The sequence below is a fragment of the Tinamus guttatus genome, unplaced genomic scaffold, assembly GCF_059628265.1.
Source record: "Tinamus guttatus ecotype Peru unplaced genomic scaffold, ASM5962826v1 Tinamus_guttatus_pri_ptg001088l, whole genome shotgun sequence".
NCBI classification, from domain to species: Eukaryota; Metazoa; Chordata; class Aves; order Tinamiformes; family Tinamidae; genus Tinamus; species Tinamus guttatus.
Window position 1 is genome coordinate 1 of NW_028289622.1, and position 27,057 is coordinate 27,057.

The window sequence follows — 27,057 nt, forward strand, 5'->3', positions numbered from 1 at the left end:
ACGAAGGAGGGGGCGGCGCCTCGCGGGGCCGCCAGCGACAGCAGGTGGCGCTGCTCGGCGCTCTGCGACCCTGGTGACGTCACCGTGTCACCTACCGCCACCTAGTGTCACCCCCCGTGTCCCCGTGTCCCCCCCCCGGTGTCACAGCGACAGCAGGTGGCGCTGCTCGGCGCTCTGCGACCCTGTGACGTCACCGTGTCACCTACCGCCACCTAGTGTCACCCCCGTGTCCCCGTGTCCCCCCCCCGGTGTCACAGCGACAGCAGGTGGCGCTGCTCGGCGCTCTGCGACCCTGGTGACGTCATCGTGTCACCTACCGCCACCTAGTGTCACCCCCGTGTCCCCGTGTCCCCCCCCCCGGTGTCACAGCGACAGCAGGTGGCGCTGCTCGGGCGCTCTGCGACCCTGGTGACGTCATCGTGTCACCTACCGCCACCTAGTGCCACCTACCGCCACCTAGTGCCACCCCCGTGTCCCCCCCCCCCCGGTGTCACAGCGACAGCAGGTGGCGCTGCTCGGCGCTCTGCGACCCTGGTGACGTCATCGTGTCACCTACCGCCACCTAGTGCCACCTACCGCCACCTAGTGCCACCCCCCGTGTCCCCCCCCCCCCCCGGTGTCACAGCGACAGCAGGTGGCGCTGCTCGGCGCTCTGCGACCCTGGTGACGTCACCGTGTCACCTACCGCCACCTAGTGCCACCTACCGCCACCTAGTGCCACCCCCGTGTCCCCCCCCCCGGTGTCACAGCGACAGCAGGTGGCGCTGCTCGGCGCTCTGCGACCCTGGTGACGTCACCGTGTCACCTACCGCCACCTAGTGTCACCCCCGTGTCCCCGTGTCCCCCCCCCCGGTGTCACAGCGACAGCAGGTGGCGCTGCTCGGCGCTCTGCGACCCTGGTGACGTCATCGTGTCACCTACCGCCACCTAGTGCCACCCCCGTGTCCCCGTGTCCCCCCCCCCCCGGTGTCACAGCGACAGCAGGTGGCGCTGCTCGGCGCTCTGCGACCCTGGTGACGTCATCGTGTCACCTACCGCCACCTAGTGCCACCCCCGTGTCCCCGTGTCCCCCCCCCCCCGGTGTCACAGCGACAGCAGGTGGCGCTGCTCGGCGCTCTGCGACCCTGGTGACGTCATCGTGTCACCTACCGCCACCTAGTGCCACCCCCGTGTCCCCGTGTCCCCCCCCCCCCGGTGTCACAGCGACAGCAGGTGGCGCTGCTCGGCGCTCTGCGACCCTGGTGACGTCATCGTGTCACCTACCGCCACCTAGTGCCACCTACCGCCACCTAGTGCCACCCCCGTGTCCCCCCCCCCCGGTGTCACAGCGACAGCAGGTGGCGCTGCTCGGCGCTCTGCGACCCTGGTGACGTCATCGTGTCACCCAGTGCCACCCCCCGTGTCCCCTCCCGTGTCCCCATGTCCCCCGTGTCCCCCCCCGTGTCCCCATGTCCCCCGTGTCCCCTCACCGATGATGAAGGGCAGGACTTTCTCCTCGCCGGAGCTCAGCGTCGTCGTCACCGGCATCTGCGGGGACCAGAGCAGTGTCACCGGTGCCACCTCGTCACCGGTGCCACCACACCCAGTGGTGCGGACCCAATGTCCCCATGTACCTCTGTGTGCCCTGGATGTCCCCAAGTCTCCATTTCCCCCAGATGTCCCCATGTCCCTCAATGCCCCCCTGTCTACATGTCCCCAGGTGTCCCCGTGTCTTCACAATGTCCCCACATGTCCCCATGTCCCCCAGATGCCCCCATGTCCCCCGGACGCTCCCATGTCCCCAAGGTCCCCATGTCTCCCCAAGGTCCCCAAGTCCCCCGGATGTCCCCCACGTCCCCAAGGTCCCCACGCCCCAGATGTCTCCCCAGATGTCCCCATGTCCACAAGGTCCCCATGTCCCCCAGATGCCCCCATGTCCCCCCGGATGCCCCCATGTCCCCAGATGTCCCCATGTCCCCAAGGTCCCCATGTCCCCACATGTCTCCACGTCGCCAGTGTCACCTGCAGCACGGTGACGTGGGCGCCGGGGTCGGTGGCCATGCGGCGCAGCCCACGCTGTGCGCGCTCCATGTCCCCATGGCCGTCCCCGCTGTCCCCATGTCCCCCAGATGTCCCCATGTCCCCTCGGATGCCCCCATGTCCCCTAGATGTCCCCCTGTCCCCAAGGTCCCCATGTCCCCTGGATGTCCCCATGTCCCCAAGGTCCCCACGCCCCCAGATGTCTCCCCAAATGTCCCCATGTCCACAAGGTCCCCATGTCCCCAGATGTCCCCATGTCCCCCGGACGTCCCCACGTCGCCAGTGTCACCTGCAGCACGGTGACGTTGGCGCCGGGGTCGGCGGCCATGCGGCGCAGGCCGCACCGTGCGCGCTCCATGTCCCCATGGCCGTCCCCGCTGTCCCCATGTCCCCCAGATGTCCCCATGTCCCCTCGGATGCCCCCACGTCCCCCAGATGTCCCCCTGTCCCCAAGGTCCCCATGTCCCCTGGATGTCCCCATGTCCCCAAGATCCCCACGCCCCCAGATGTCTCCCCAAATGTCCCCATGTCCACAAGGTCCCCATGTCCCCCAGATGCCCCCATGTCTCCAGATGTCCCCATGTCCCCCTGGACGTCCCCACGTCCCCAGTGTCACCTGCAGCACGGTGACGTCGGCGCTGGGGTCAGCAGCCATGCGGCGCAGGCCACGCTCCATGTCCCCATCGCGGTGGTGGTCCCCGCTGTCCCCATGTCCCCAAGGTCCCCATGTCCCCAAGCTCCCCATGCCGCACACCTCCCCGTGTCCCCACGTCCCCAGCGTCACCTGCAGCACGGTGACGTCAGCACCCGGGTCGGCAGCCATGCGGCGCAGGCCGCGCCGCGCGCGCGCTTCCATGTCCCCACAGTGGCCGCGGTGGCGCTGGCCGTCCCCGGTGTCCCCGGTGTCCCCGTGCGGGTCGGCGTGCCGGAAGCGCGGCAGCCAGTAGCGCATGCGCTGCGCCTTGCGCAGGGGGCGGCTGCGCGGCCCGAACGCCGCCACCAGCAGCCGCAGGGTCTCGTCGTCCGGGACCACCCCTGCGCGCGGCACCGTCAGGGGGGCCCGGGCGGCCGGGTGTCCCCAAGGACCCCGGTGTCCAGGTGTCCCCATGGGCCCAGGTGTCCGCCACCCCCCGCTCCAAGGGGCCCCCCCAGTGTCCGGGTGTCCCCAAGGTCCCCAGTGTCCGGGCGCCCCCGTCAAGGTCCCCAGTGTCCTGGTGTCCCCAAGGACCCCAGTGTCCAGGTGTCCCCATGGGCCCAGGTGTCCCAATGTCCCCAAGGTCCCCAGTGTCTTGGTGTCCCCAAGGACCCCGGTGTCCAGGTGTCCCCAAGGTCCCCAGTGTCCGGGCGCCCCCGTCAAGGTCCCCAGTGTCCAAGTGTCCCCAAGGACCCCGGTGTCCAGGTGTCCCCATGGGCCCAGGTGTCCGCCACCCCCCCCGCTCCAAGGGGCCCCCCCAGTGTCTGGGTGTCCCCTCAAGGTCCCCAGTGTCCGGGTGCCCCCCAAGGTCCCCAGTGTCCGGGCGCCCCCCTCAAGGTCCCCAGTGTCTTGGTGTCCCCAAGGACCCCGGTGTCCAGGTGTCCCCATGGGCCCAGGTGTCCCAATGTCCCCAAGGTCCCCAGTGTCTTGGTGTCCCCAAGGGCCCCGGTGTCCAAGTGCCCCATGGGCCCAGGTGTCCAAGTGCCCCATGGGCCCAGGTGTCCACCACCCCCCGCTCCAAGGGGCTCCCCCAGTGTCTGGGTGCCCCCCCAAGGGCCCCAGTGTCCGGGTGTCCCCTCCCAAGGGGCCCAGGTGTCCCCGTGTCCCCAAGGTCCCCAGTGTCTGGGTGCCCCCCCCCAAGGGGCCCTGGTGTCCGAGTGTCCCCAAGGGCCCAGGTGTCCGACTGTCCCCAAGGGGCCCAGGCATCCAGGTGCCTCCCCAAGGGGCCCAGGTGTCCAAGTGTCCCCAAGGGCCCTGGTGTCCGGGCGCCCCCCCTCAAGGTCCCCGGTGTCCCCAAGGGGCCCTGGTGTCCGAGTCTCCCCAAGGTCCCCGGTGTCTGGGTGCCCCCCCAGGGGACCCAGGTGTCCGAGTGTCCCCAAGGTCCCCAGTGACTGGGTGTCCCCAGGGTCCCCGTGTCTCCAAGGTCCCCAGTGTCCAGGTGTCCCCAAGGTCCCCGCTGTCCCCAAGGTCCCTGCTGTCCCCAGTGTCCGGGTGCCCCCCCAAGGTCCCCAGTGTCCTGGTGTCCCCAAGGTCCCCAGTGTCCCCAAGGTCCCCGGTGTCCGGGTGTCCCCAAGGTCCCAGGTGCCCCCCCAGGGTCCCCACTGTCCCCAGTGTCCAGGTGTCCCCAGTGTCCCCGCTGTCCCCAGTGTCCCCGGTGTCCCCGCTGTCCCCTGTGTCCCCGCTGTCCCCAGTGTCCCCACCGTCCCCGGTGTCCCCAAGGTCCCCGCTGTCCCCAGTGTCCAGGTGTCCCCACCGTCCCCAGTGTCCCCGCTGTCCCCAGTGTCCCGGTGTCCCCAGTGTCTCCAGTGTCCCCGCCGTCCCCAGTGTCCCTGCTGTCCCCAGTGTCCCCCGTGTCCCCGCTGTCCCCAGTGTCCCCGCTGTCCCCAGTGTCCCGGTGTCCCCAGTGTCTCCAGTGTCCCCGCCGTCCCCAGTGTCCCGGTGTCCCCAGTGTCCCCGCTGTCCCCGCTGTCCCCGGTGTCCAGGTGTCCCCGCTGTCCCCAGTGTCCCCCGTGTCCCCGCTGTCCCCAGTGTCCCCACTGTCCCCAGTGTCCAGGTGTCCCCAGTGTCCCCGCTGTCCCCAGTGTCCCCGGTGTCCCTGCTGTCCCCAGTGTCCAGGTGTCCCCAGTGTCCCCGCCGTCCCCAATGTCCCCCGTGTCCCCGGTGTCCTCGCTGTCCCCAATGTCCCTGCTGTCCCCGCTGTCCCCGCCGCCCCCCCTCACCGTGCGCCTCCATCTGCTCCAGGACGCGCAGGCCGCTCTCCAGGTGCCGGGGGGCCGCGAGGAGGCGGCGCAGGGCCCCGGGGGGGGCGGTGCCGGGGGGGGGCCGCAGCAGCCGCAGCAGCGCGTGGTAGAGCCCGCGGCGCCGCCCCGCCCCCGCGGCCACCGCGGCCGCCAGCGCCGGGGCCACCGCGGCCACCGCGGCCCCCGCGCGCCGCCCGCCCGGGGACGCGGCCATGGCGGCCAGCGCGGCCTCCAGCGCCGCCCCCGCCGCGCCGCCATCGCCGTCGGCACCATTGTCACCATCGGCACCGTCACCGGGGTCACCGCCGGGGTCACCTCCCCAGGAGCTGCTGCCGTTGGTGCCACCTCGGCTCCTGTCACCGGTGTCACCTCGCCAGGCGCCGCTGTCACCTCTGCTCCCAGTGCCACCTCGGCCGTTGCTCTTGTCACCGGTGTCACCTCTCCAGGCGCTGCTGCCATTCCTGCCACCTTGGCCACTGTTTCTGTCACCGGTGTCACCTCCCCAGGCGCCGGTGCCACCTCGGCCACTGCTCCTGTCGCCACTGTCACCGGTGTCACCGGTGTCACCTCCCCAGGTGCCAGTGCCACCTTGCCCGCTGCTCCTGTTGCCAGTGTCACCGGTGTCACCTCTCCAGGCGCTGCTGCCATTGCTGCCACCTCGGCCACTGTTTCTGTCACCAGTGTCACCTCTCCAGGCACTGGTGCCACCTCGGCCACTGCTCCTGTCGCCACTGTCACCGGTGTCACTGGTGTCACCTCCCCAGGCACCACTGCCGTTGCTGCCACCTCGGCTGCTGCCACCACTGCCACCACCTCCGGCGCCCCTGCCACTGCTCCTGTCACCGGTGTCACCTCCCCGGGAGCTGCTGCCGTTGGTGCCACCTCGGCTGCTGTCACCGGTGTCACCTCCCCAGGTGCCGGTGCCACCTTGCCCGCTGCTCCTGTTGCCAGTGTCACCGGTGTCACCTCTCCAGGCGCTGCTGCCGTTGCTGCCACCTCGGCCACTGTTTCTGTCACCAGTGTCACCTCTCCAGGCACTGGTGCCACCTCGGCCGCTGCTCCTGTCGCCACTGTCACTGGTGTCACTGGTGTCACCTCCCCAGGCGCCGCTGCCGTTGCTGCCACCTCGGCTGCTGCCACCACTGCCACCGCCTCCGGCGCCCCAGCCACTGCTCCTGTCACCGGTGTCACCTCCCCAGGCGCCACTGCCGTTGCTGCCACCTCGGCCGCTGCCACCGCCTGCGGCGCCGGGGCCTGCTCTGCTCCCGGTGCCACCTCGGCCGCTGCTCTTGTCACCGGTGTCACCTCCCCAGGCGCCAGGGCCACCTCGGCCACTGCTCCTGTCACCACTGTCACTGGTGTCACTTCCCCAGGCGCTGGTGCCATTGCTGCTGCTGGTGCCACCTCTGCCTCCGCTCCTGTCACCGGTGTCACCTCTGCCCATGGTGCCACCTCGGCCGCTGCTCCTGTCCCCGGTGCCACCTCCCAGGCTGCCGTTGTCACCGCTGTCCCTGGTGCCATCTCCGTCGCTCTTCCCGCCGCTGTCCCCTCGGCGCGGGGACGTGGGGACCCCCCCGGCCGCCGCCCGCCACAGGGACAGGGCGGGGACCTGCCCAGGTGACACGGGTGACACCGGGACCTCCCGCCACCGCCCCGGTGTCCCCCGGTGTCCCTCCATGTCCCCAATGTGCCCCCGTCCCCTTGTCCCCCCCGTGTCCCCAATGTCCCCCCGTCCCCCTGTCCCCAATGTTCCTGTCTCCCCCCACATCCCCAATGTCCCCCCGTCCCCCTGTCCCCAATGTTCCCCGTGTCCCCCCAGTCCCCCGTCCCCCCCATGTCCCTGTGTCACCCCCCGCGTCCCTCCACATCCCCCCGTCTCTGTGACCACCGAGTCCCACCCGTGTCCCCAATGTCCCCCCATCCTCATGTCCCCTTGTCCCCGTGTCCCTGCAATGTCCCCAATGTCCCCGTCCCCCTGTGTCCCCCCATCCCCGATGTCCCCCCCGTGTCCCCAATGTCCCCCCGTGTCCCCCCGTGTCCCCCCATGTCCCCCCGTATCCCCCTGTCCCCGTGTCCTCCCAATGTCCCCCCGTGTCCCCAATGTCCCCTCGTCCTCGTGTCCTCCCAATGTCCCCGATGTCCCCCCCATGTCCCCAATGTCCCCCCGTGTCCCCCCATCCCCAATGTCCCCCCATTCCCGTGTCCCTCCATCCCCGTGTCCTCCCAATGTCCCTCCATGTCCCCAATGTCCCCTCGTCCCTGTGTCCTCCCAATGTCCCCGATGTCCCCCCCATGTCCCCAATGTCCCCCCGTGTCCCCTCGTGTCCCCCCATGTCCAACGTCCCCCCACCCCCGTGTCCTCCCAATGTCCCCCCATGTCCCCAATGTCCCCGTGTCCCCCCGTGTCCCCAATGTCCCCCCGTGTCCCCTCGTCCCCCCGGTACCTGCGGGGGGGCCCCGAGCGCCGCGCGCCCCCCCCGCAGCAGCGCGCGCGCCCACGCGGGGGTCATGGCGCCTGCGCGGGGTCACGGGGTCACGGGTCAGGGGTCACGGGCCCCGCGCCGCCGCCGCCACACGCCGCCGCCGGGCGCCGCCATCTTGCCGGGAAGCGCTTCCGGGGCGCGGGGGGGCGGGGCCGCGCGGAGCCAATCACCGCGGGAGGCACCGCCCGGGGGCGGGGCGGGAGGGGGTGACTGACGGGCGGGGCGGCGGGGGGCGGGGCCTGGGCAGCCATTGGCGGCTCGGGAGCCGTGGGCGGGGCTTGGCGCGGTGATTGACAGTTTGGGGGGTCCCCGCCGTGACGTCAGAGCCAGGGACAGGCGATGACATCACCGGGGGCGCAGGTGACATCACAGCCGGACCGGGCGCTTCCCTCAGCACCGGGGAATCCCCCCTCCCAAAGCCGATGACATCACAGCCCCCAGGCCGGCGATGACATCACACTGCGGGGGGGGGGGGGGTGATGATGTCAGAGCTGCGGCCGTTGCTATAAATGGAAACGGGGGCTCCAAAACCGCCCCCCCCCCCCCCCCGGACGCCGGGGCCCTTCAGGCTCCTTTACCCCCCCCTCGGACACCGGGGTCCCCCCCCCGGACTCCTGGGCCCCCCCCGGACTCCGGGGCCCCCCCCCGGACGCCGGGGCCCCGCGGTGGCTCCGGGGGGGCGGGGCCCGGACGCCGGGGCCCCCGCGGCGCCGCCCGCCGAATTCTCCTTTTTTGGGCACCGACGGAGCATCCCCCCCCCCCCCACCGTGCACCGGGATCCCGGGGGGCGGGGCCAGACGCAGCCCCCCCCCCCCCCCCGCATTCCCCGCCCGTGACGAACCGCCCCCCCCCCCCCCCGGAGGCCGATGCGGTGTCGTCACCGGGGGGGGGGGGGCGGTGTCCGGGGGGGGGCCCCGGCGTCCGGGGGGGGGGGGCAGGAGTCCCGGGGGGGCCCAGGCGTCCGGGGGGGGGGATGGAGGAGGATGGGGGGGGTCGGGGTGGGGGGGGTGGGATGGGGGGACCCCCCCCCCCCGGGATCCCCTCATTCCCATGTGGAAAAAGTGACGTCAGGGCCCCGCCCCCCGGTGACGTCGGCGCCGCGGGCGGCTCCCATTGGCTGCGGGACGGGGGGAGGGTCCCCCCACCCGCCGGGGAGTTTTAAAAGTGGCACCGGGGCCCGAGCGGGGCCGGACCGAGACCGGGACCGAACCCGAACCGGGACCGAACCGGGATCCGAGCGGGACCCGAGCGGGGCCGGCGCCGAAGCCGAAGCAGGGCCAGAACCGCCTCAGAACCGGGCCAGGAGCCGAACCGGACCGGACCCGAACCGGACCCGAAGCGAAGCAGGACCCGAAGCGGCTCCAAGCCGAGACCCAAAGCGGCTCCGAGCGCAGCCGAACCCGAGCGGAACCGGAGAGGAACCCGAGCGGAACCGGAGCAGAACCGGAGCGGAACCGGAGCAGAACCGGCCACCATGTCCTCCCCGCACTTCAACCGCGGCCCGGCCTACGGGCTCTCGGCCGAGGTCAAGAACAAGGTGGGCAGAGACCGGACCGGACCGGGCCGGCGGTACCGGGGCTGCGCCGAGACGGGGCTCAATGGGCACCGGGGTGGGGGTGCAGCGGAACCGGCCCAGATCGGTCCGGGACCGGTCCCGAATGGGTCCCGAATGGGTCCCGAATTGGTCCCGAATGGGTCCAGAACCGGTTCCGATTCGGTTCCGATTCGGTTCCGATTCGGCGCGGCGGCGATGGGCGGGGGTCGCCGGGGTGCCGGCCCGGGCGCTGTCCCTGGTGCTGCCCCCGGACGCCTGGGCCCTTCGCATGGGGACGAGGGGACCCCACGGCCACCGGGGGGACCTGGGGCCACCCGATGTCCCCAAGAGGGAGGGGGGTGACGGCGCCCGGACGCCGGGGCCCATTTGGGGACAGGGGGGAGGGAGGGGGCAGAGGGGGCTCCGGCCGCCCGGTCCCTCCGATGGGGGGGGGGCACCCGGACGCCTGGGCCCCGTCGGCACCTGGAGGCTCCCGGACACCTGGGCCCCCCCTTGGGATGTATTGGGGGGAGGGGGGGGGCCACCCGGACGCCTGGGCCCCCCTTTGGGGCCACCCGGACGCCTGGGCCCCCCCTCCCGGCGCCGCCTCTAGAAGCCCCGTATGGGGGGGGGGGTCCCGGCGGGGGGGGTGGTCCCGGGGGGGGTCCCGGTCCCGGCCCGGCCGCAGGTCCTTATAAGGCTCGTGCGGGCGGCGGGGTCTATATATGGGCAAGGCCCGGACGCCGGGGCCCTCCCCGTGCCCGGCGGGGGGGGCGGATGCCTGGGCTCTCCCTGCTCTGCTGGGGGGGGGGCCCGGACGCCTGGGCCCTCCCTGCTCCTCTGCGGGGGGGCCCCGGCGTCCGGGCGGCTCCATCTCCCCCCCCCGCCCCCCCTCCGGTGTCCGGGAGCTCCCGGGTGCCCCTGGATGGGGTGGGAGGGGGGGGGCAGGGAGCTGGGGGTGACCCCGGGGGTGACCCCGTGACCCCCAGGGATGACCCTGTGACCCCGGGGATGACCCCGGGGGCTGCCCCTGGGCCTCGTCCTGGGGGATGACCCGCAGGGCTGACCCTTGACCCCTGCACTGACCCCTGACCCCTGCTGACCCCGCACTGCTCCCATGCTGCCCCTTGACCCCGCGCTGACCCCGCGCTGACCCTGTGCTGACCCCTGACCCTATTTTGACCCCATGCTGCCCCTTGACCCACTGCTGCCCCCTGACCCCACACTGACCCCGCGCTGTCCCTTGACCTGGTGCTGACCCTGCGCTGCCCCCTGACCCCGTGCTGACCCCTGACCTTGCACTGACCCCATGCTGCCCCTTGATCCTGCACTGACCCCACGCTGCCCCCTGACCCCGTGCTGACCCCTGACCTTGCACTGACCCCATGTTGCCCCTTGACCCTGCGCTGACGGCCCGCTGACCCCGCACTGACCCCTGACCCCACGCTGACCCTGTGCTGCCCCTCGACCCCATGCTGATCCCACGCTGCCCCCTGACCCCGCACTGACCCCTTGGTGACCCTACGCTGCCCCTTGACCCCTTGGTGACCCCACGCTGCCCCCTGACCCCGCGCTGCCCCCTGACCCCGCGGTGACCCCTTGGTGACCCCGCGCTGCCCCCTGACCCCGCGCTGCCCCCTGACCCCGCGGTGACCCCGCCGGTGACCCCGCGCTGCCCCCTGACCCCATGCTGCCCCCTGACCCCGCGCTGACCCCGCGCTGACCCCGCGCTGACCCCGCAGCTGGCGCAGAAGTACGACACGCAGCGGGAGCGGGAGCTCCGCGCCTGGATCGAAGGGGCCACCGGGCGCCGCATCGGGGACAACTTCATGGAGGGGCTCAAGGACGGCGTCATCCTCTGCGAGTGCGACCCCTGACCCCGGCCGCGACCCCTGACCCCGACCGCGACCCCTGACCCTGGCCATGACCCCTGACCCCGGGCGCGACCCCTGACCCCGACCGTGACCCCGGGCGCGACCCCTGACCCCGACCGTGACTCCGGCCACGACCCCTGACCCTGACTGCGACCCTGACCCCGGCCGTGACCCCTGACTGCAACCCCTGACCCCGACCGTGAACCCTGAGCCTGGCTGTGAACCCTGACCTCGGTCGTGACCCCCAACCCCGACCCCAATCGCGACCCCTGACCACGACCCCTGACCCTGACCACGACCCCCAACTGCGACCATGACCCCTACCGCGACCCCTGACCCCTACCGCAACCCTGGCCATGACCCCCAACCTGACCCCAACGCCAGCCGTGACCCTGGCTGTGACCCCGACCGTGACCCCGACCGTGACCCCTGGGCCCGACCATGGCCATGACCCCGGCCCCGGCCGTGACCCCTGATCCCGACTGTGACCTCCAACCCCAGCCGTGACCTCTGACCCTGGCCCCTGACCCCAGCCATAACCCCCGACCCCAACCTCGGCCACGACCCCTCACCCCAACCCTGACCTCTACCCATGACCCTCACCCCTGCGACCCCTGACCATGACCCCTGACCCTGACCCCTTGACCCTTGCCCTTGACCCCAGGCTCATCAACAAGCTGGCGCCCGGCTCCGTGCGGAAGGTCAACGAACCCGGGCAGAACTGGCACAAGGTGGGGGCGGGGCCAGCGCGGGGGGCGGGGCCAGCGCGGGGGGCGGGGCCAGAACGGGGGCGGGGCCAACACGGGGCGGGGCAGGTGACCCCGGTGACCGCGCTGTCCCCAGCTGGAGAGCATCAGTAACGTCCTGTTGGCCGTCACGTGGGTGGCAGTGGGTGGCAGGGGGTGGCAGTGGGTGGCAGTGGTGACCCGTGGTGACCCTGGTGACAGTGGTGACCGCAATGTCCCCAGCTGGAGAACATTGGGAACTTCCTGACAGCCATCACACAGATGGCAGGGGGTGGCAGTAGGTGACAGGGGGTGGCAGTAGGTGGCAGTGGGTGGCAGGGGGTGGCAGCGGTGACCCGTGGTGACACCGGTGACCCCGGTGACCGCGCTGTCCCCAGCTGGAGAACATCGGGAACTTCCTGTCGGCCATCACACAGATGGCAGGGGGTGGCAGTAGGTGGCAGTGGTGACCCATGGTGACACCGGTGACCCCGGTGACCACACTGTCCCCAGCTGGAGAACATCGGGAACTTCCTGCCGGCCATCACACAGATGGCAGGGGGTGGCAGGAGGTGGCAGTAGGTGGCAGTAGGTGGCAGTAGGTGGCAGTGGTGACCCGTGGTGACCCCGGTGACCGCGCTGTCCCCAGCTGGAGAACATCGGGAACTTCCTGTCGGCCATCACACAGATGGCAGTGGGTGGCAGTAGGTGGCAGGGGGTGGCAGTAGGTGGCAGGGGGTGGCAGCGGTGACCCGTGGTGACCCTGGTGACCCCGGTGACCGCGCTGTCCCCAGCTGGAGAACATCGGGAACTTCCTGTCGGCCATGCGGCGCTATGGGGTGAAGCCCCACGACATCTTCGAGGCCAACGACCTGTTCGAGAACAGCAACCACACGCAGGTGCAGTCAGCGCTCATGGCGCTGGCCAGCCAGGTGCGTCCCCAATGTCCCCAAGTGTCCCCAAGGGTCCCCACGGCATCCCCATGGTCCCCACGGCATCCCCAAGGATCCCCATGGTCCCCACGGCATCCCCAAGGGTCCCCAAGTGTCCCCACGGCATCCCCACATGTCCCCAGGGGTCCCCACAGGTCCCCACGGCATCTCCACATGTCCCCAGGGGTCCCCACAGTGTCTCCGAGGGTCCCCCACACTGTCCCCAACATCCCCACAGGGTCCCCACGGCATCCCCATGGTCCCCACAGCGTCCCCAAGGGTCCCCAAGTGTCCCCACGGCATCCCCACATGTCCCCAGGGGTCCCCACTGTGTCCCCAACATCCCCACAGTGTCCCCACGGCGTCCCCAAGGGTCCCCACAGGTCCCCTCGGCACCCCCCACATGTCCCCACGGGGTCCCCACAGTGTCCCCAAGGGTCCCCACGGGTGCCCAAGGGTCCTCACAGGGTCCCCAAGAGTCCCCACAAGGTCTCCATGGGTAAGGGTCCCCGCAGGGTCCCCACAGCATCCCCAAGGTCCCCACATGTCCCCAAGGGTCCCCATGGTGTCCCCAATGGCCTCACAGTGTCCCCACAGTGTCCCTAAGGACCCCACGGAGCCCCCAAGGGTCCCCACAGGTCCCCACGCCATCCCCACATGTCCCCAGGGGTCCCCACAGTGTCCCCAACATCCCCACGGGGTCCCCACAGCATCCCCATGGTCCCCACAGCATCCCCAAGGTTCCCACAGTGTCCCCAAGGGTCCCCACGGGTCCCCAAGAGTCCCCACAAGGTCCCCACAGTGTCTCTGTGGGTGCCCAAGGGTCCCCATGGGGTCCTCACAGCATCCCCAAGGTCCCCACATGTCCCCAAGGGTCCCCATGGTGTCCCCAATGGCCTCACAGTGTCCCCACAGTGTCTCTAAGGTCCCCACGGGGTCCCCAAGGGTCCCCACAGGTCCCCACACCATCCCCACATGTCCCCAGGGGTCCCCACAGTGTCTCCGAGGGTCCCCAGAGTGTCCCCAACATCACCACGGTCCCCAGGGGGTCCCCTAGGGGGTCTCCAGGGGGTCCCAGTCGTCCTTGGAGGGTCCCTGAGTGTCCCCAAGGGGACTGGGAGGTCCCTGATGGGTCCCCACAGGGCAGGGTGTCCCCAAGGGGCTGGGTGTCCTCAGGGCCAGGTGTCCCAGGGGGTTGGGAGGTCCCTGATAGGTCCCCAAGGGGCCAGGTGTCCCCAGGGCCGGGTGTCCCCGCAGGGTCCTCATGTTCCTTTGTGCCCTGTGGTGTCCCCATGCCCTGTGGTGTCCCCGTGTCCCCCGCAGTGTCCCCGTGTCCCCCCATGCCCCACGGTGTCCCCATGCCCCGCAGTGTCCCCATGCCCCACAGGGTCCCCAAGTCCCCTCGTGCCCCGCGGTGTCCCCGTGCCACCTGTGGTGTCCCCATCCCCCGCGGTGTCCCTGTGCCCCATGGGGTCCCCATGTCCCCTCGTGCCCCGCGGTGTCCCCATGCCCCATGGAGTCCCTGTGTCCCCGTGCCCCCTACGGTGTCCCCGTGTCCCCCGCGGTGTCCCCATGTCCCCGTGCCCCACGGGGTCCCCATCCCCTGCGGTGTCCCTGTGTCCCCCCGTCCCCCGCGGTCCCCCCGTCCCCCACGATGTCCCCACGTCCCCCGCGGTGACGCCGGCCCCGCAGGCCAAGACCAAGGGCAACAACGTGGGGCTGGGGGTGAAGTACGCGGAGAAGCAGCAGCGACACTTCGAGCCCGAGAAGCTGCGCGAGAGGGCAGGAGCATCATCGGGCTGCAGGTGACACGGGGGGACCGCGGGGCGTGGGGACACTGCGGGGACAGGGGGACACTGCGGGACATGGGGACACTGTGGGGAACACCACGGGGCATGGGGACACTGCAGGACAGGGGGACACCACGAGGCATGGGGACACTGCGGGGCGTGGGGACACTGCAGGAGCATCATCGGCTGCAGGTGACACGGGGGGGACCGCGGGGGCGTGGGGACACTGCGGGACCGCGTGGGGACACTGTGGGACAGGGGGCACCATGAGGCGTGGGGACACTGTGGGGCGTGGGGACACCGTGGGGACAGGGGGACACTGCAGGAGCATCATCGGGCTGCAGGTGACACGGGGGGACGCGGGGGACCGCGGGGAGTGGGGGGACCGCGGGACAGGGGGACACCGTGGGGCATGGGGGACACCACGGGACAGGGGGACACCATGGGGCATGGGGACACTGCAGGACAGGGGGACACCACGAGGCATGGGGACACCACGAGGCAATGGGGGACACTGCGGGGACACCGCGGGGCATGGGGACACCGCGGGGCATGGGGACACTGAGGGGCGTGGGACACTGAGGGGCATGGGGACACTGAGGGGCATGGGGACACTGCGGGGACACTGCGGGACATGGGGACACCGTGGGGCGTGGGGGACACTGCGGGGCGCAGGGACACCGTGGGGCATGGGGACACTGAGGGGCATGGGGACACTGCGGGGACACTGCGGGACATGGGGACACCGTGGGGCGTGGGGACACTGCGGGGCGCAGGGACACCGTGGGGCATGGGGACACTGCGGGACATGGGGACACCGTGGGGCGTGGGGACACTGCGGGGCGCAGGGACACCGTGGGGCATGGGGACACTGAGGGGCATGGGGACACCACGAGGCATGGGGACACTGAGGGGCATGGGGACACTGCGGGGACACCGCGGGGCGTGGGGACACTGCGGGGCTTGGGGACACTGAAGGGACATGGGGAAACCATAGGGGCATGGGACACCACAGGGACACTGTGGAGCATGGGGACACCGTGGGGCATGGGGACACCGAGGGGACACCGTGGGGCATAGGGACACCACGAGGCGTGGGGACACCACGGGGGCATGTGGACACCGCAGGACAGGGGGACACCACAAGGCATGGGGACACCGCGGGGCGTGGGGACACCGCGGGGCATGGGGACACTGTGGGGACACTGCGGGGCATGGGGACACCATGGGGCATAGGGACACTGTGGGGTTTGGGACACTGAAGGGACATGGGGAAACCATAGGGGCATGGGGACACTGCAGGGACACTGTGGAGCAGGACATGCAGGGGGCACAGGAACATAGTGGGGACACTGCAGGACATGGGGACACCATGGGGACATGGGGCCACCGTGGGGGACACAGGGCCACCATGGAGGGGGGACATGGGGCCATCGGTGGTGGAGCACAGGGCTATTGTGGTGGGGGGGACACGGGGCCATCGGGGAACACGAGGCCACCACGGGGGGACACGGGGCCACCATGGGAGACATGGGGCCACCGTGGGGGACACGGGGCCACCACGGGGGGACACGGGGCCATTGTGGGAGACATGGGGCCACCGTGGGGGACACGGGGCCACCACGGGGGGGACACGGGGCCATCGTGGAGGACATGGGGCCACCGTGGGGGACATGGGGACACCACAGGGGGACACGGGGCCATCGTGGAAGACATGGGGCCACCGTGGGGGACACGGGGCCACCACGGGGAGGACACGGGGCCATCGTGGAGGACATGGGGCCACCGTGGGGGACACGGGGCCATTGGGGGTGGGGCACAGGGCCATCATGGGAGACATGGGGACACCACGGCGGGGGGGACACGGGGCCACCATGGGAGACATGGGGCCACTGTGGGGGACACGGGGCCACCACAGGGGGACACGGGGCCATTATGGGAGACATGGGGCCACTGTGGGGGACATGGGGACACCACAGGGGGACACGGGGGCCATCATGGGAGACATGGGGCCACTGTGGGGGACACGGGGCCACCACAGGGGGACATGGGGCCATTATGGGAGACATGGGGCCACTGTGGGGGACATGGGGACACCACAGGGGGACACGGGGCCATCATGGAAGACATGGGGCCACCGTGGGGGACACGGGGCCACCACGGGGAGGACACGGGGCCATCATGGAGGACATGGGGCCACCGTGGGGGACACGGGGCCATTGCGGGTGGGGCACAGGGCCATCATGGGAGACATGGGGACACCACGGCGGGGGGGACACGGGGCCACCATGGGAGACACAGGGCCATCGTGGGGGACATGGGGCCACCACGGGGGGACACGGGGCCACCGTGGGAGACATGGGGCCACTGTGGGGGACATGGGGCCACCACGGGGAGGACACGGGGCCATCGTGGAGGACACGGGGCCATCGTGGGGGACACGGGGCCACCACGCAGAGGCCACCCTCCGTCCCCCGGAGGGTCCCCCGGGGGTCCCCGCGGTGTCCCCGGTGCCAGCCGTCCCCGCCGTGTCCCTGTCCCCAGATGGGCACCAACAAGTTCGCGAGCCAGCAGGGCATGACGGCCTACGGGACCCGGCGCCACCTCTACGACCCCAAGCTGGGCACGGACCAGCCCCTGGACCAGGCCACCATCAGCCTGCAGATGGGCACCAACAAGGGCGCCAGCCAGGTGACAGGGGACAGGGGACACGGGGACACAGGGACACGGGGACACCATGGGAGGGGGCACCAACAAGGGTGCCAGCCAGGTGACAGGGGACAGGGGACGTGGGGACACCATGGGGGGGGCACCAACAAGGGCGCCAGCCAGGGGACAGGGGACACGGGGACAGGGGGATGTGGGGACACGGGGACACCATGGGGGGGCACCAACAAGGGCGCCAGCCAGGGGACAGGGGACACGGGCACAGGGGGATGTGGGGACACAGGGACACCATGGGAGGGGACACGGGGACACAGGGACATGGGGACACGGGGACACCATGGGAGGGGGCACCAACAAGGGCGCCAGCCAGGTGACAGGGGACAGGGGACGTGGGGACAGGGGGATGTGGGGACACGGGGACATGGGGACACGGGGACACCACGGGGGGGCACCAACAAGGGCGCCAGCCAGGTGACAGGGGACAGGGGACACGGGGACAGGGGGATGTGGGGACACGGGGACATGGTGACACCATCGGGGGGGGCACCAACGAGGGCACCAGCCAGGTGACAGGGGACATGGGGACACGGGGATGTGGGGACACAGGGACATGGGGACACCACGGGGGACACCAACAAGGGCGCCAGCCAGGTGACAGGGGACATGGGGACGTGGGGGCATGGGGACACCGCGGGGGGCACCAACAAGGGCACCAGGCAGGTGACAGGGGGACACGGGGTCTGTCCCCCTGTGTGACCCTGTCCCCCTGTGTGTCCCTGTCTCCCTGTCCCCATGTCCTGTGTCCCTTGTCCCCATGTCCCTGTGTCCCGGCCCCGCGTCCCCATGTCCCTGTGTCCCCGTGTCTCCATGTCCTGTGCCCCTGTGTCATGTCCCTGTGTCCCGTGTCTTGTGTGACCATGTCCCCGTGTCCCGCGTCCTTGTGTCCCCGTGTCCCTGTGTCCCCATGTCCCTGTGTCCCCATGCCCTGTGTCCCTCATGTCCCTCCTGTCCCCCATGTCCCTCCTGTGTCCCCATGTCCCCCATGTCCCTGTGCCCATGTCCCCATGTCCCCGCTGTGTCCCCATGTCTCCATGTCCTGTGTCCCCGTGTCCCTGTGTCCTGTGTCCCTGTCTCCTGTGTCCCTGTGTTCCCATGTCCCTGTGTCTTGTGTGACCATGTCCCTGTGTCCCCATGCCCTGTGTTCCCATGTCCCCATGTCCCATGTCCCTGTGTCCCCATGCCCTGTGTCCCCCATGTCCCCCTGTCCCCCATGTCCCTGTGCCCATGTCCCCATGTCCCCCCTGTGTCCCAATGTCTCCATGTCCTGTGTCCCTGTGTCCTGTGTCCCTTTGTCCCGTGTCCCTGTGTTCCCATGTCCCTGTGTCCCCGTGTCCATGTGTCTCATGTCCTGTGTCCCTGTGTCCTGTGTCCCTTTGTCCCGTGTCCCCATGTCCCCCCTGCGTCCCCATGTCCCTGTGTCCCCATGTCCCATGTCCCCCATGTCCCCCCATGTCCCCCCTGTGTCCCGTGTCCCCCATGTCCCCCCATGTCCCCCCATGTCCCCCCTGTGTCCCACGTCCCCCATGTCCCCCCCTGTGTCCCCATGTCCCCCCTGTGTCCCCATGTCCCCCCTGCGTCCCCATGTCCCTGTGTCCCCATGTCCCGTGTCCCCATGTCCCCCCATGTCCCCCCTGTGTCCCCGTCCCCCCCCTGTCCCCGTGCCAGGCGGGGATGACGGCCCCGGGCACCAAGCGGCAGATCCTGGCGCGGGCGCCGGGGCTGGAGCGCTGCGACGCGGGGACCATCCCGCTGCAGATGGGCAGCAACAAGGGCGCGTCGCAGCAGGGCATGACGGGCTACGGGCTGCCGCGCCAGGTGTGCGACCCCAAGTACTGCCACGCGCCGGGGGACATCGCGGACCTGGGCCACGACGGGCCGCTGGCGCTGCACGACGCGCACTAGGGCGCACGGCCGCACGGGGGGACAAGGGGACGGCGCGGCCACCGCGGCCCCTATGGGCACTGTGTCCCCTGGGGCCGCTGGCGCTGCACGACGCGCACTAGGGCGCACGGCGGGGCGAGGGGACAAGGGGACGGCGCGGCCACCATGTCCCCTATGGGCACTGTGTCCCCTGGGGCCGCTGGCGCTGCACGACGCGCACTAGGGCGCCAAACGGCACAGGGGGATGGCAGGGACACCGGGGACACTGGGGTCACTGCGTCCCCTGGGGTCACTGCGTCCCCTATGGTCACTGTGTCCCCTGGGGCCGCTGGCGCTGCACGACGCGCACTAGGGCGCACGGCGGGGCGAGGGGACACCGGGGACACTGGGGTCACTGTGTCCCCTGGGGCCGCTGGCGCTGCACGACGCGCACTAGGGCGCACGGCAGGGCAAGGGGACACCGGGGACAGCGGGGACACCGTGGGCATTGGGGTCACTGCATCCCCTGGGGTCACTGTGTTCCCTATGGTCACTGCGTCCCCTATGGTCACTGGGTCCCCTGGGGCCGCTGGCGCTGCACGACGCGCACTAGGGCGCAGGGTGGCGCAAGGGGACAGCGGGGACAGCGGGGACACTGCGGGCCCCGGGGACAGTGGGGTCACCACATCCCCTATGGTCACTGTGTCCCCTATGGTCACTGTGTCCCCTGGGGTCACTGCGTCCCCTGTGGTCACTGTGTCCCCTGGGGCCGCTGGCGCTGCACGACGCGCACTAGGGCGCACGGCGGCACGAGGGGACGGCGGGGACAGCACGGGCACCGCGTCCCCTATGGTCACTGTGTTCCCTATGGTCACTGCGTCCCCTGGGGTCACCGGGGACAGCGTGGCCACCATATCCCCTGGGGTCACTGTGTCCCCTGCAGCCACCAGGAACAGCGTGGCCACCGCGGGCACTGCGGCCACCACGTCCCCTATGGTCACTGTGTCCCCTATGGTCACCGGGGACGGCACGGCCACCAGGAACGGCGCGGCCACTGTGTCCCCTACGGGCACCGTGGGCACCGTGTCCCCTGGGGTCACTGGGGACAGTGCGGCCACCGGAGACGGCGCGGCCACTATGGCCCCCGCGGCCACCGCATCCCCTGCAGCCACCCCGTCCCCTGCGGCCACCACGTCCCCTGCGGCCACCATGGCCACCATGTCCCCCGCGGTCACTGTGTCCCCTGGGGTCACTGTGTCCCCTGTGGCCACCAGGGACAGCGCGGCCACTGTGTCCCCTACGGCCACCACGGCCACCGTGTCCCCTATGGTCACTGTGTTCCCTACAGCCACCGCGGCCCCTGCGGTCACCGTGGCCACTGGGGACAGCACGGCCACCGTGTCCCCTGGGGGCACCATGTCCCCTGCAGCCACCGTGTCCCCTGCGGCCACCAGGGACAGCGCAGCCACTGTGTTCCCTGTGGCCACCGTGTCCCCTGCGGCCACTGCAGCTACCGGGGACAGCGCGGCCACCGTGTCCCCTATCGCCACCCTGTCCCCTGCGGCCACCGCGGGCACTGCGGCCACCGCGGGCACTGCAGCCACCGGGGACAGCGCGGCCACCGCGTCCCCTATGGGCACTGTGTCCCCTGCAGCCACCAGGGCCACTGCGGCCACCACTGCAGGCACCTGGGCCACCATGTCCCCCCTGGTCACGGTGTCCCCTGCGGTCACCGTGTCCCCTGTGGGCACTGCAGCCACCAGGGCCACCGCAGCCACCACCGCGGGCACCGTGTCCCCTGCAGCCACCGTGTCCCCTGTGGTCACCCTGTCCCCCGCAGCCACCGTGTCCCCTCTGGTCACCGTGTTGCCCCGTGGTCACCGTGTCCCCCCGTGGCCGTGTCCCCCGTGTCCCCCGTGTCCCCGCGGTGGCCTCGAGCTGCCGCTGCTGCCCCCGGTGTGAGGGTTGGGGTGCAATAAAGAGGAGCACGAAGTGACAGTGTCACCTGTTGGGGACATTGGGGGGGGACATCGAGGGACATTGGGGACATGGAAATGGGAACCGAGGTGCGAAGGGACATTGGGGACAAGGAAACAGGGACAAGGGGGACGTGGGGACAGGGGATCCGACACACAAGGGGGACACAGGGATGGGGGACACGGGCGTTAGGGGACATCGGTGACACATGGGGGCCATGGAGGCGTGAGAGGAGGGATAGGGACATGGGGACAACATGGGTGACACGGGGAGGGGGCCCCAAGACACCAGGGGGGACACGGGGACAAACTGAGACATGGGGGGGACACAGAGGGGACAATGGGTGGGTGACAAAGGTGCCACTAATGACAATGGGAGGGGACACGTGTCCCTGTCCCCCCCTTGGGGACACCCCCCCCCCAGGGGACGAAGCCGCCACCTCTTGTGCTCCCCAATGGCCTTTATTGGGGGGGCCACCGTGTCCCCCCCGTGTCCCCAAAGACCAAAAACCCGACCAAAACGGGTGGGAAAAAGCGGAAAAAAAAGAACAGGAGAGCGAAACCCCCCCGGGGGGGAGGAAATACCCCGGGGGGGGGGGGTAAATACCCCGAGGGGGGGGTAGGTACCCCGGGGGGGGGGTAGATACCCCGGGGGGGCCGGTCCCGTCACTGGTTGGCCGCCTCGCACGCGTCGATCCAGTCGCTGTAAACGTCCACGGGCTCCGAGAGGTCTGCGGGGACAGGGGACAGCGGGGACACCCCCTGGGTCACCGGGGACAGTGGGGACAGCGGGGACACCCCCGCGTCACCGGGGACAGGGACAACCCCCCCCCGGGTCACCGGGGACAGCAGGGACAGGGACACCAAACCCGGGACACCAGGGACAGGGACAACCCCCCGCCAGGTCACCCGGGACAGCGGGGACACCCCCGCGTCACCGGGGACAGCGGGGACAGTGGGGACACCCCCGCGTCACCGGGGACAGGGACAACCCCCCCCCGGGTCACCGGGGACAGCAGGGACAGGGACACCAAACCCGGGACACCAGGGACAGGGACAACCCCCCGCCAGGTCACCGGGGACAGTGGGGACACCCCCGCGTCACCGGGGACAGGGACACCCCCACCTGGGGCACCGGGGACAGGGACAGCCCCCCCACCCCAGGTCACCAAGGACAGGGGGGACAGGGACACTAAACGCCGGTCACCGGGGACAGCAGGGATGGGGACACCAAACCCGGGACAGCGGGGATGGGGACACTGCCCGGGTCACCGGGGACAGTGACACCCCCTGGGTCACTGGGGATAGCAGGGACAGTGACACCCCCCCCCCGGGTCACCAGGGACAGTGACACCCCCCCCAGGTCACTGGGGACAGCGGGGACAGGGCCACCCCCCCACCCCGGTCACCGGGGACAGTGACACCCCCCCTGGGTCACCGGCACCGCACGGGTGGCACTGCCCCCCTGGGTGGCCCTGTCCCCACAGGGGTGGCCCTGTCACTATGCGGGTGTTGTTGTCACCGTGTGGGTGTCCCCGTCCCCTTTGGGGTGTCCTTGTCCCCATGTGGGTGTCATTGTCACCCCCCCATCCACACAGGTGTCCCCATCCCCGTGGGGGTGTCACTGTCACTGCACAGGTGTCCCCATGCCCCCATGGGTGTCCCCATTCCCTTGCAGTGTCCCTGTCCCCATGGGGGTGTCATTGTCACTATGCGGGTGTCCCTGTCTCCATGAGCGTGTCATTGTCACTATAGGGGTGTCCCCATCCCCCTGGGGGTGTCCCCGACACTATACAAGTGTCCCCATGGGTGTCCCCATTCCCCTGCACTGTCCCTGTCCGCACGGGGTGTCATTGTCACTACACGGGTGACCCCGTCTCCCCAGGGGTGTCCCCATGTCCCCGTGTTGTCCCCATGTCCCCCCGCGGTGTCCCCATCCCCTGGGGGTGTCCCCACGTCCCCGCGCTGTCCCCACAGTGTCCCCATGTCCCCGTGTTGTCCCCATGTCCCCCCGTGGTGTCCCCATCCACCTGGGGGTGTCCCCATGTCCCCGTGCTGTCCCCATGTCCCCACACTGTCCCCGTCCCCCCGCAGTGTCCCCATCCCCCTGGGGATGTCCCCATGTCCCCGTGTTGTCCCCATGTCCCCCGCGGTGTCCCCATCCCCTGGGGGTGTCCCCATGTCCCTGCGCTGTCCCCACACTGTCCCCGTGCTGTCCCCACACTGTCCCTGTCCCCCCGCGCTGTCCCCGTCCCCCCGCAGTGTCCCCATCCCCCGGGGGTGTCCCCGTGTTGTCCCCATGTCCCCTCGCGCTGTCCCCGTCCCCCTGCAGTGTCCCCATCCCCCGGGGGTGTCCCCATGTCCCCGTGCTGTCCCCACACTGTCCCCATGTCCCCCCGCGGTGTCCCCATCCCCCGGGGGTGTCCCCATGTCCCCGCGCTGTCCCCACACTGTCCCCATGTCCCCACGCTGTCCCCGTCCCCCCGCAGTGTCCCCATTCCCACCAGGGTGTCCCCATGTCCCCGTGTTGTCCCCATGTCCCCCCGCGGTGTCCCCATCCCCCGGGGGTGTCCCCATGTCCCCGCGCTGTCCCCACACTATCCCCATGTCCCCGTGATGTCCCCATGTCCCCCCGCGGTGTCCCCATTCCCACCAGGGTGTCCCCACGTCCCCGCGCTGTCCCCACACTATCCCCACGTCCCCGCGCTGTCCCCACACTGTCCCCTGTCCCCACGCACAGGTGATGGGGGTCTGGAACTCCTCCAGGCACACGGTGCACGCGATGACACCCGTGTTCCGCGCGCGGTCCCTGCGGGGACACGGGAGGTGACACCCTGCCACCCCCATGGCCCCATGTCCCCCTCATCCCCGTGCCCTCCCCCTGCTGTCCCCAATGTCCCCATGTCCCCACATCCCCGACGTCCCCGTGTCCCCACATCCTCCTGCCATCCCCGTGTCTCCAATGTCCCTGTGCCCTCCCGCTGTCCCCGTTGTCCCCAATGTCCCCCCCCACCGCCCCCATGACCCCTCGCTGTCCCCAATGTCCCCACATCCCCCGCACTGTCCCCATGTCCCCAAGGTCCCTGTGTCCCCTCCGTGTCCCCCCGTCCCCGCATCCCCTTCACGTCCCTGTGTCCCTCCTTCCCCCTGCTGTCCCCACATCCCCAATGTCCCCTTTGTGTCCCCGTGTCCCCCCATCTCCGTGTTCCGTGTCCCCCTGCTATCTCCACGTCCCCAATGTCCCCATGTCCCCTCCGTGTCCCCGCGTTCCCTCCGTGTCCCCGCGTCCCCTCCGTGTCCCTCCATCCCCGTGTCCCCCCCTGTTCCCCCCATCCCCGCGTCCCCTCCGTGTCCCCTCCATGTCCCTCCATCCCCGTGTCCCCTCCGTGTTCCCCCCATGTCCCTCCATCCCCGTGTCCCCTCCAGGTCCCCATGTCCCCTCCGTGTCCCTCCATCCCCGTGTCCCCTCCGTGTTCCCCCCATGTCCCTCCATCCCCGTGTCCCCTCCAGGTCCCCATGTCCCCTCCATGTCCCCTCCGGGTCCCCCATGTCCCCTCCGTGTTCCTCCATCCCCATGTCCCTCCATCCCCATGTCCCCCCCGTGTTCCCTCCGTGCCCCTGCGTCCCCTCCGTGTCCCCCCCATCCCCGCGTCCCCTCCGTGTCCCCTCCATGTCCCTCTATCCCCATGTCCCCTCCGTGTCCCCCCATCCCCACGTCCCCGTGTCCCCCCCGTGTCCCTTCCATGTCCATCTATCCCCCTGTCCCCTCCGTGTCCCCCTGTCCCCTCCGTGTCCCCCTGTCCCTTCCGTGTCCCCCCCCGCGTCCCCTCCATGTCCCTCCATCCCCGTGTCCCCCCATCCCCGCGTCCCCTCCGTGTCCCCATGTCCCCCCCCGTGTCCCTTCCATGTCCCTCCATCCCCGTGTCCCCCCATCCCCCTGTCCCCCCCCCGTCCCCGTGTCCCCCCCGTCCCCGTCCCCCCGCACGCACATCTTGACGTCGCAGGACTTCTCGTGGTTGCAGAAGGGACACGTGAACTGCGTCTCCAGGGTCCCCGTCACCTTCTTCTTGGGGGGCGGCTTCCGCTTGGACTTGCGGCGCCCCATGGCTGGGGGGGGACAGGGGGACGTTGGGGGGGACACGGAGAGAGACATGGGGACACATTGGGGGGACACAGTGACACATTGTGGGGGACACGGGGACACATTGGGGGGGACACGGGGACACATTGGGGGGGACATGGCGGGGGGGACATGGGGACACGTTGAGAGGGGACACAGTGACACATTGTGGGGGACACGGGGACAGGGGGGACACGGGGGGGGGACATGGGGACACATTGGGGGGGACACAGTGACACATTGTGGGGGACACGGGGACACGTTGCAGGGGGGACACGGCCGGGGGGGGGACACGGGGGGGGCAGGGGGTGACACCGTGGGGGGGCCATGGGGGGGGGGGGTGGCCCGTGAAGAGGGTGACACGGGGGGGGGGGGGGGGCTCCGTTCTAACGGGGGGGTTCTAATATGGGGGGGGGCACCCAGGAGGACCCCGGGGGGGGGGAACTATCGACTCCCCCCCCCCGGCCCTGCTGGGACCTCCCAGACCCCCCCGGGACCTCCTAGACCCCCCCAGACCCCTCCGGGACCCCCCGGGACCTCCGGGACCTCCTAGACCCCCCCAGACCCTCCCGGGACCCCCCCGGGACCTCCCAGACCCCCCCGAGACCCCCCCGGGACCCCCCCCGGAACCTCCGGGACCTCCTAGACCCCCCCCAGACCCCTCCGGGACCCCCCCCCGGGACCTCCCAGACCCTCCCGGGACCTCCGGGACCCCCCTGACCCCTCCCGGACCCCCCTGGACCCCCCCGGGACCCCCCCTGAGATGCCCCCGCCCCCCCCGTTTCCCCCCCCCCGGCCCCGGGTCCCGCCGCCGACCTACCGCCCCGGCCGCGTTTCCAACGGAGACCGGCACTTCCGCCCGGCGCCGGAAGCGCGCAAAGCCCCACCCGCGTCGCCCGCTTCCGCCCTTCTCCTTGCCCGGCCTCGCTCCCCATTGGGCGGCGCGCGGGGCGGGCGGGAAAGGCCGCAGCCAATGGGCGGCGGCGGGGCGGGGCCAGGGCGTCAAGCCGGGAAACTGCCGCGAGGGGCGGGGGAGGAGACCGCAAATTGGGGGGAAATGACCCAAAATTGGGCAAAATCTCCCAAAATGGAGGAGAAATCTCCCAAAATTGGGGGGATCTCCCCAAGTTGGGGTGAATCTCCTAAAATTGGGGAGAAACGTCCCAAAATTGGGGGGAATCTCCCCAAATTGGGGAGAAATCTCCGCAAGTTGGGGGGAAATGACCCAAAATTGGGCAAAATCTCCCCAAATGGAGGAGAAATCTCCCAAAATTGGGGGGATCTCCCCAAGTTGGGGTGAATCTCCTAAAATTGGGGAGAAACGTCCCAAAATTGGGGGGAATCACCCCAAAATGGGGAGAAATCTCCCAAAATTGGGGTGAATGTCCCCGAATTGGGGAAAATCTCCCAAAATGGAGGGTCAGGGGCACCCTGGGAGTCGGGGGGGGGGGGGGGTCCCCATGTCCCTGTCCTGCCCCCCAGGACCCCAGAGGTGGCCCTGATGTGGTGGTGGGGGGGGGATGTCCCCATGTCCCCAACCTTGTCCCCATGGGTGGCCTCAGTGTGACCAAGGGGGGACAGGGACGTGTCCCCCCCCACGCGTGTCCCCCATAGAGGCCCCATTGTGAGCAGGGTGGGGACGTCCCCATGTCCCTATGGTGGTGGCCCCAGGCTGGGGACGTCCCCACGTCCCCGCGGTGGCCCCAGGCTCGTCCTGTCCCCAAGGCCCAGATAAGGAGCTGGGGACACAGGACAACGTGGCCCAGCCGGGGACATTGGGGACACTGGGGCCAGGCTGGGGACGTGGTGGCCTTGGGGACAGTTGAGCCATGGGGACCCCGTGGTGGATGGGACACCCGGGGCTTGGGGACACTCAGGGCTTGGGGACATCATTGGGGACATCAGGGACACAAATAAGGGGGACACTGGGGACCCCATGGCATTGGGGACACCGGGGACACCAGGACTTGGGGGTCCCCAAGGCCACCATGTCCCCCCTTTCCCTCCCCGGGGGTTTCGGGGGGGGGGTCACACGCTCCCCCTCCCCCCAGCCCTGCTTTGGGGCCAAAGCAGCCGGTTTTGG

General features: G+C 70.6%; 2 protein-coding genes across 2 annotated transcripts; one reads left to right on the forward strand and one right to left on the reverse strand.

Moving 5' to 3' along the window:
* Positions 1–8,910: 8,910 nt before the first annotated feature.
* LOC148590804 (calponin-1-like) lies at positions 8,911–18,920 on the forward strand. The gene is given in 8 exon segments (XM_088538566.1): positions 8,911–8,973; positions 10,713–10,834; positions 11,509–11,575; positions 12,364–12,501; positions 14,194–14,274; positions 14,277–14,306; positions 16,836–16,982; positions 18,684–18,920. Coding segments are annotated over 8 exon segments (885 nt in total).
* A 2,591-nt stretch (positions 18,921–21,511) lies between these two features.
* Positions 21,512–25,845, reverse strand: LOC148590805 (transcription elongation factor 1 homolog). The gene is made up of 4 exons (XM_088538567.1): positions 25,791–25,845; positions 24,844–24,961; positions 23,593–23,663; positions 21,512–21,585 (listed from the first exon to the last, which is right to left on the reverse strand). The coding sequence occupies exons 2-4, from the start codon at positions 24,957–24,959 to the stop codon at positions 21,521–21,523; spliced, it is 252 nt and encodes an 83-aa protein (XP_088394693.1). The 5' UTR covers positions 24,960–24,961; positions 25,791–25,845; the 3' UTR covers positions 21,512–21,520.
* Positions 25,846–27,057: the final 1,212 nt, after the last annotated feature.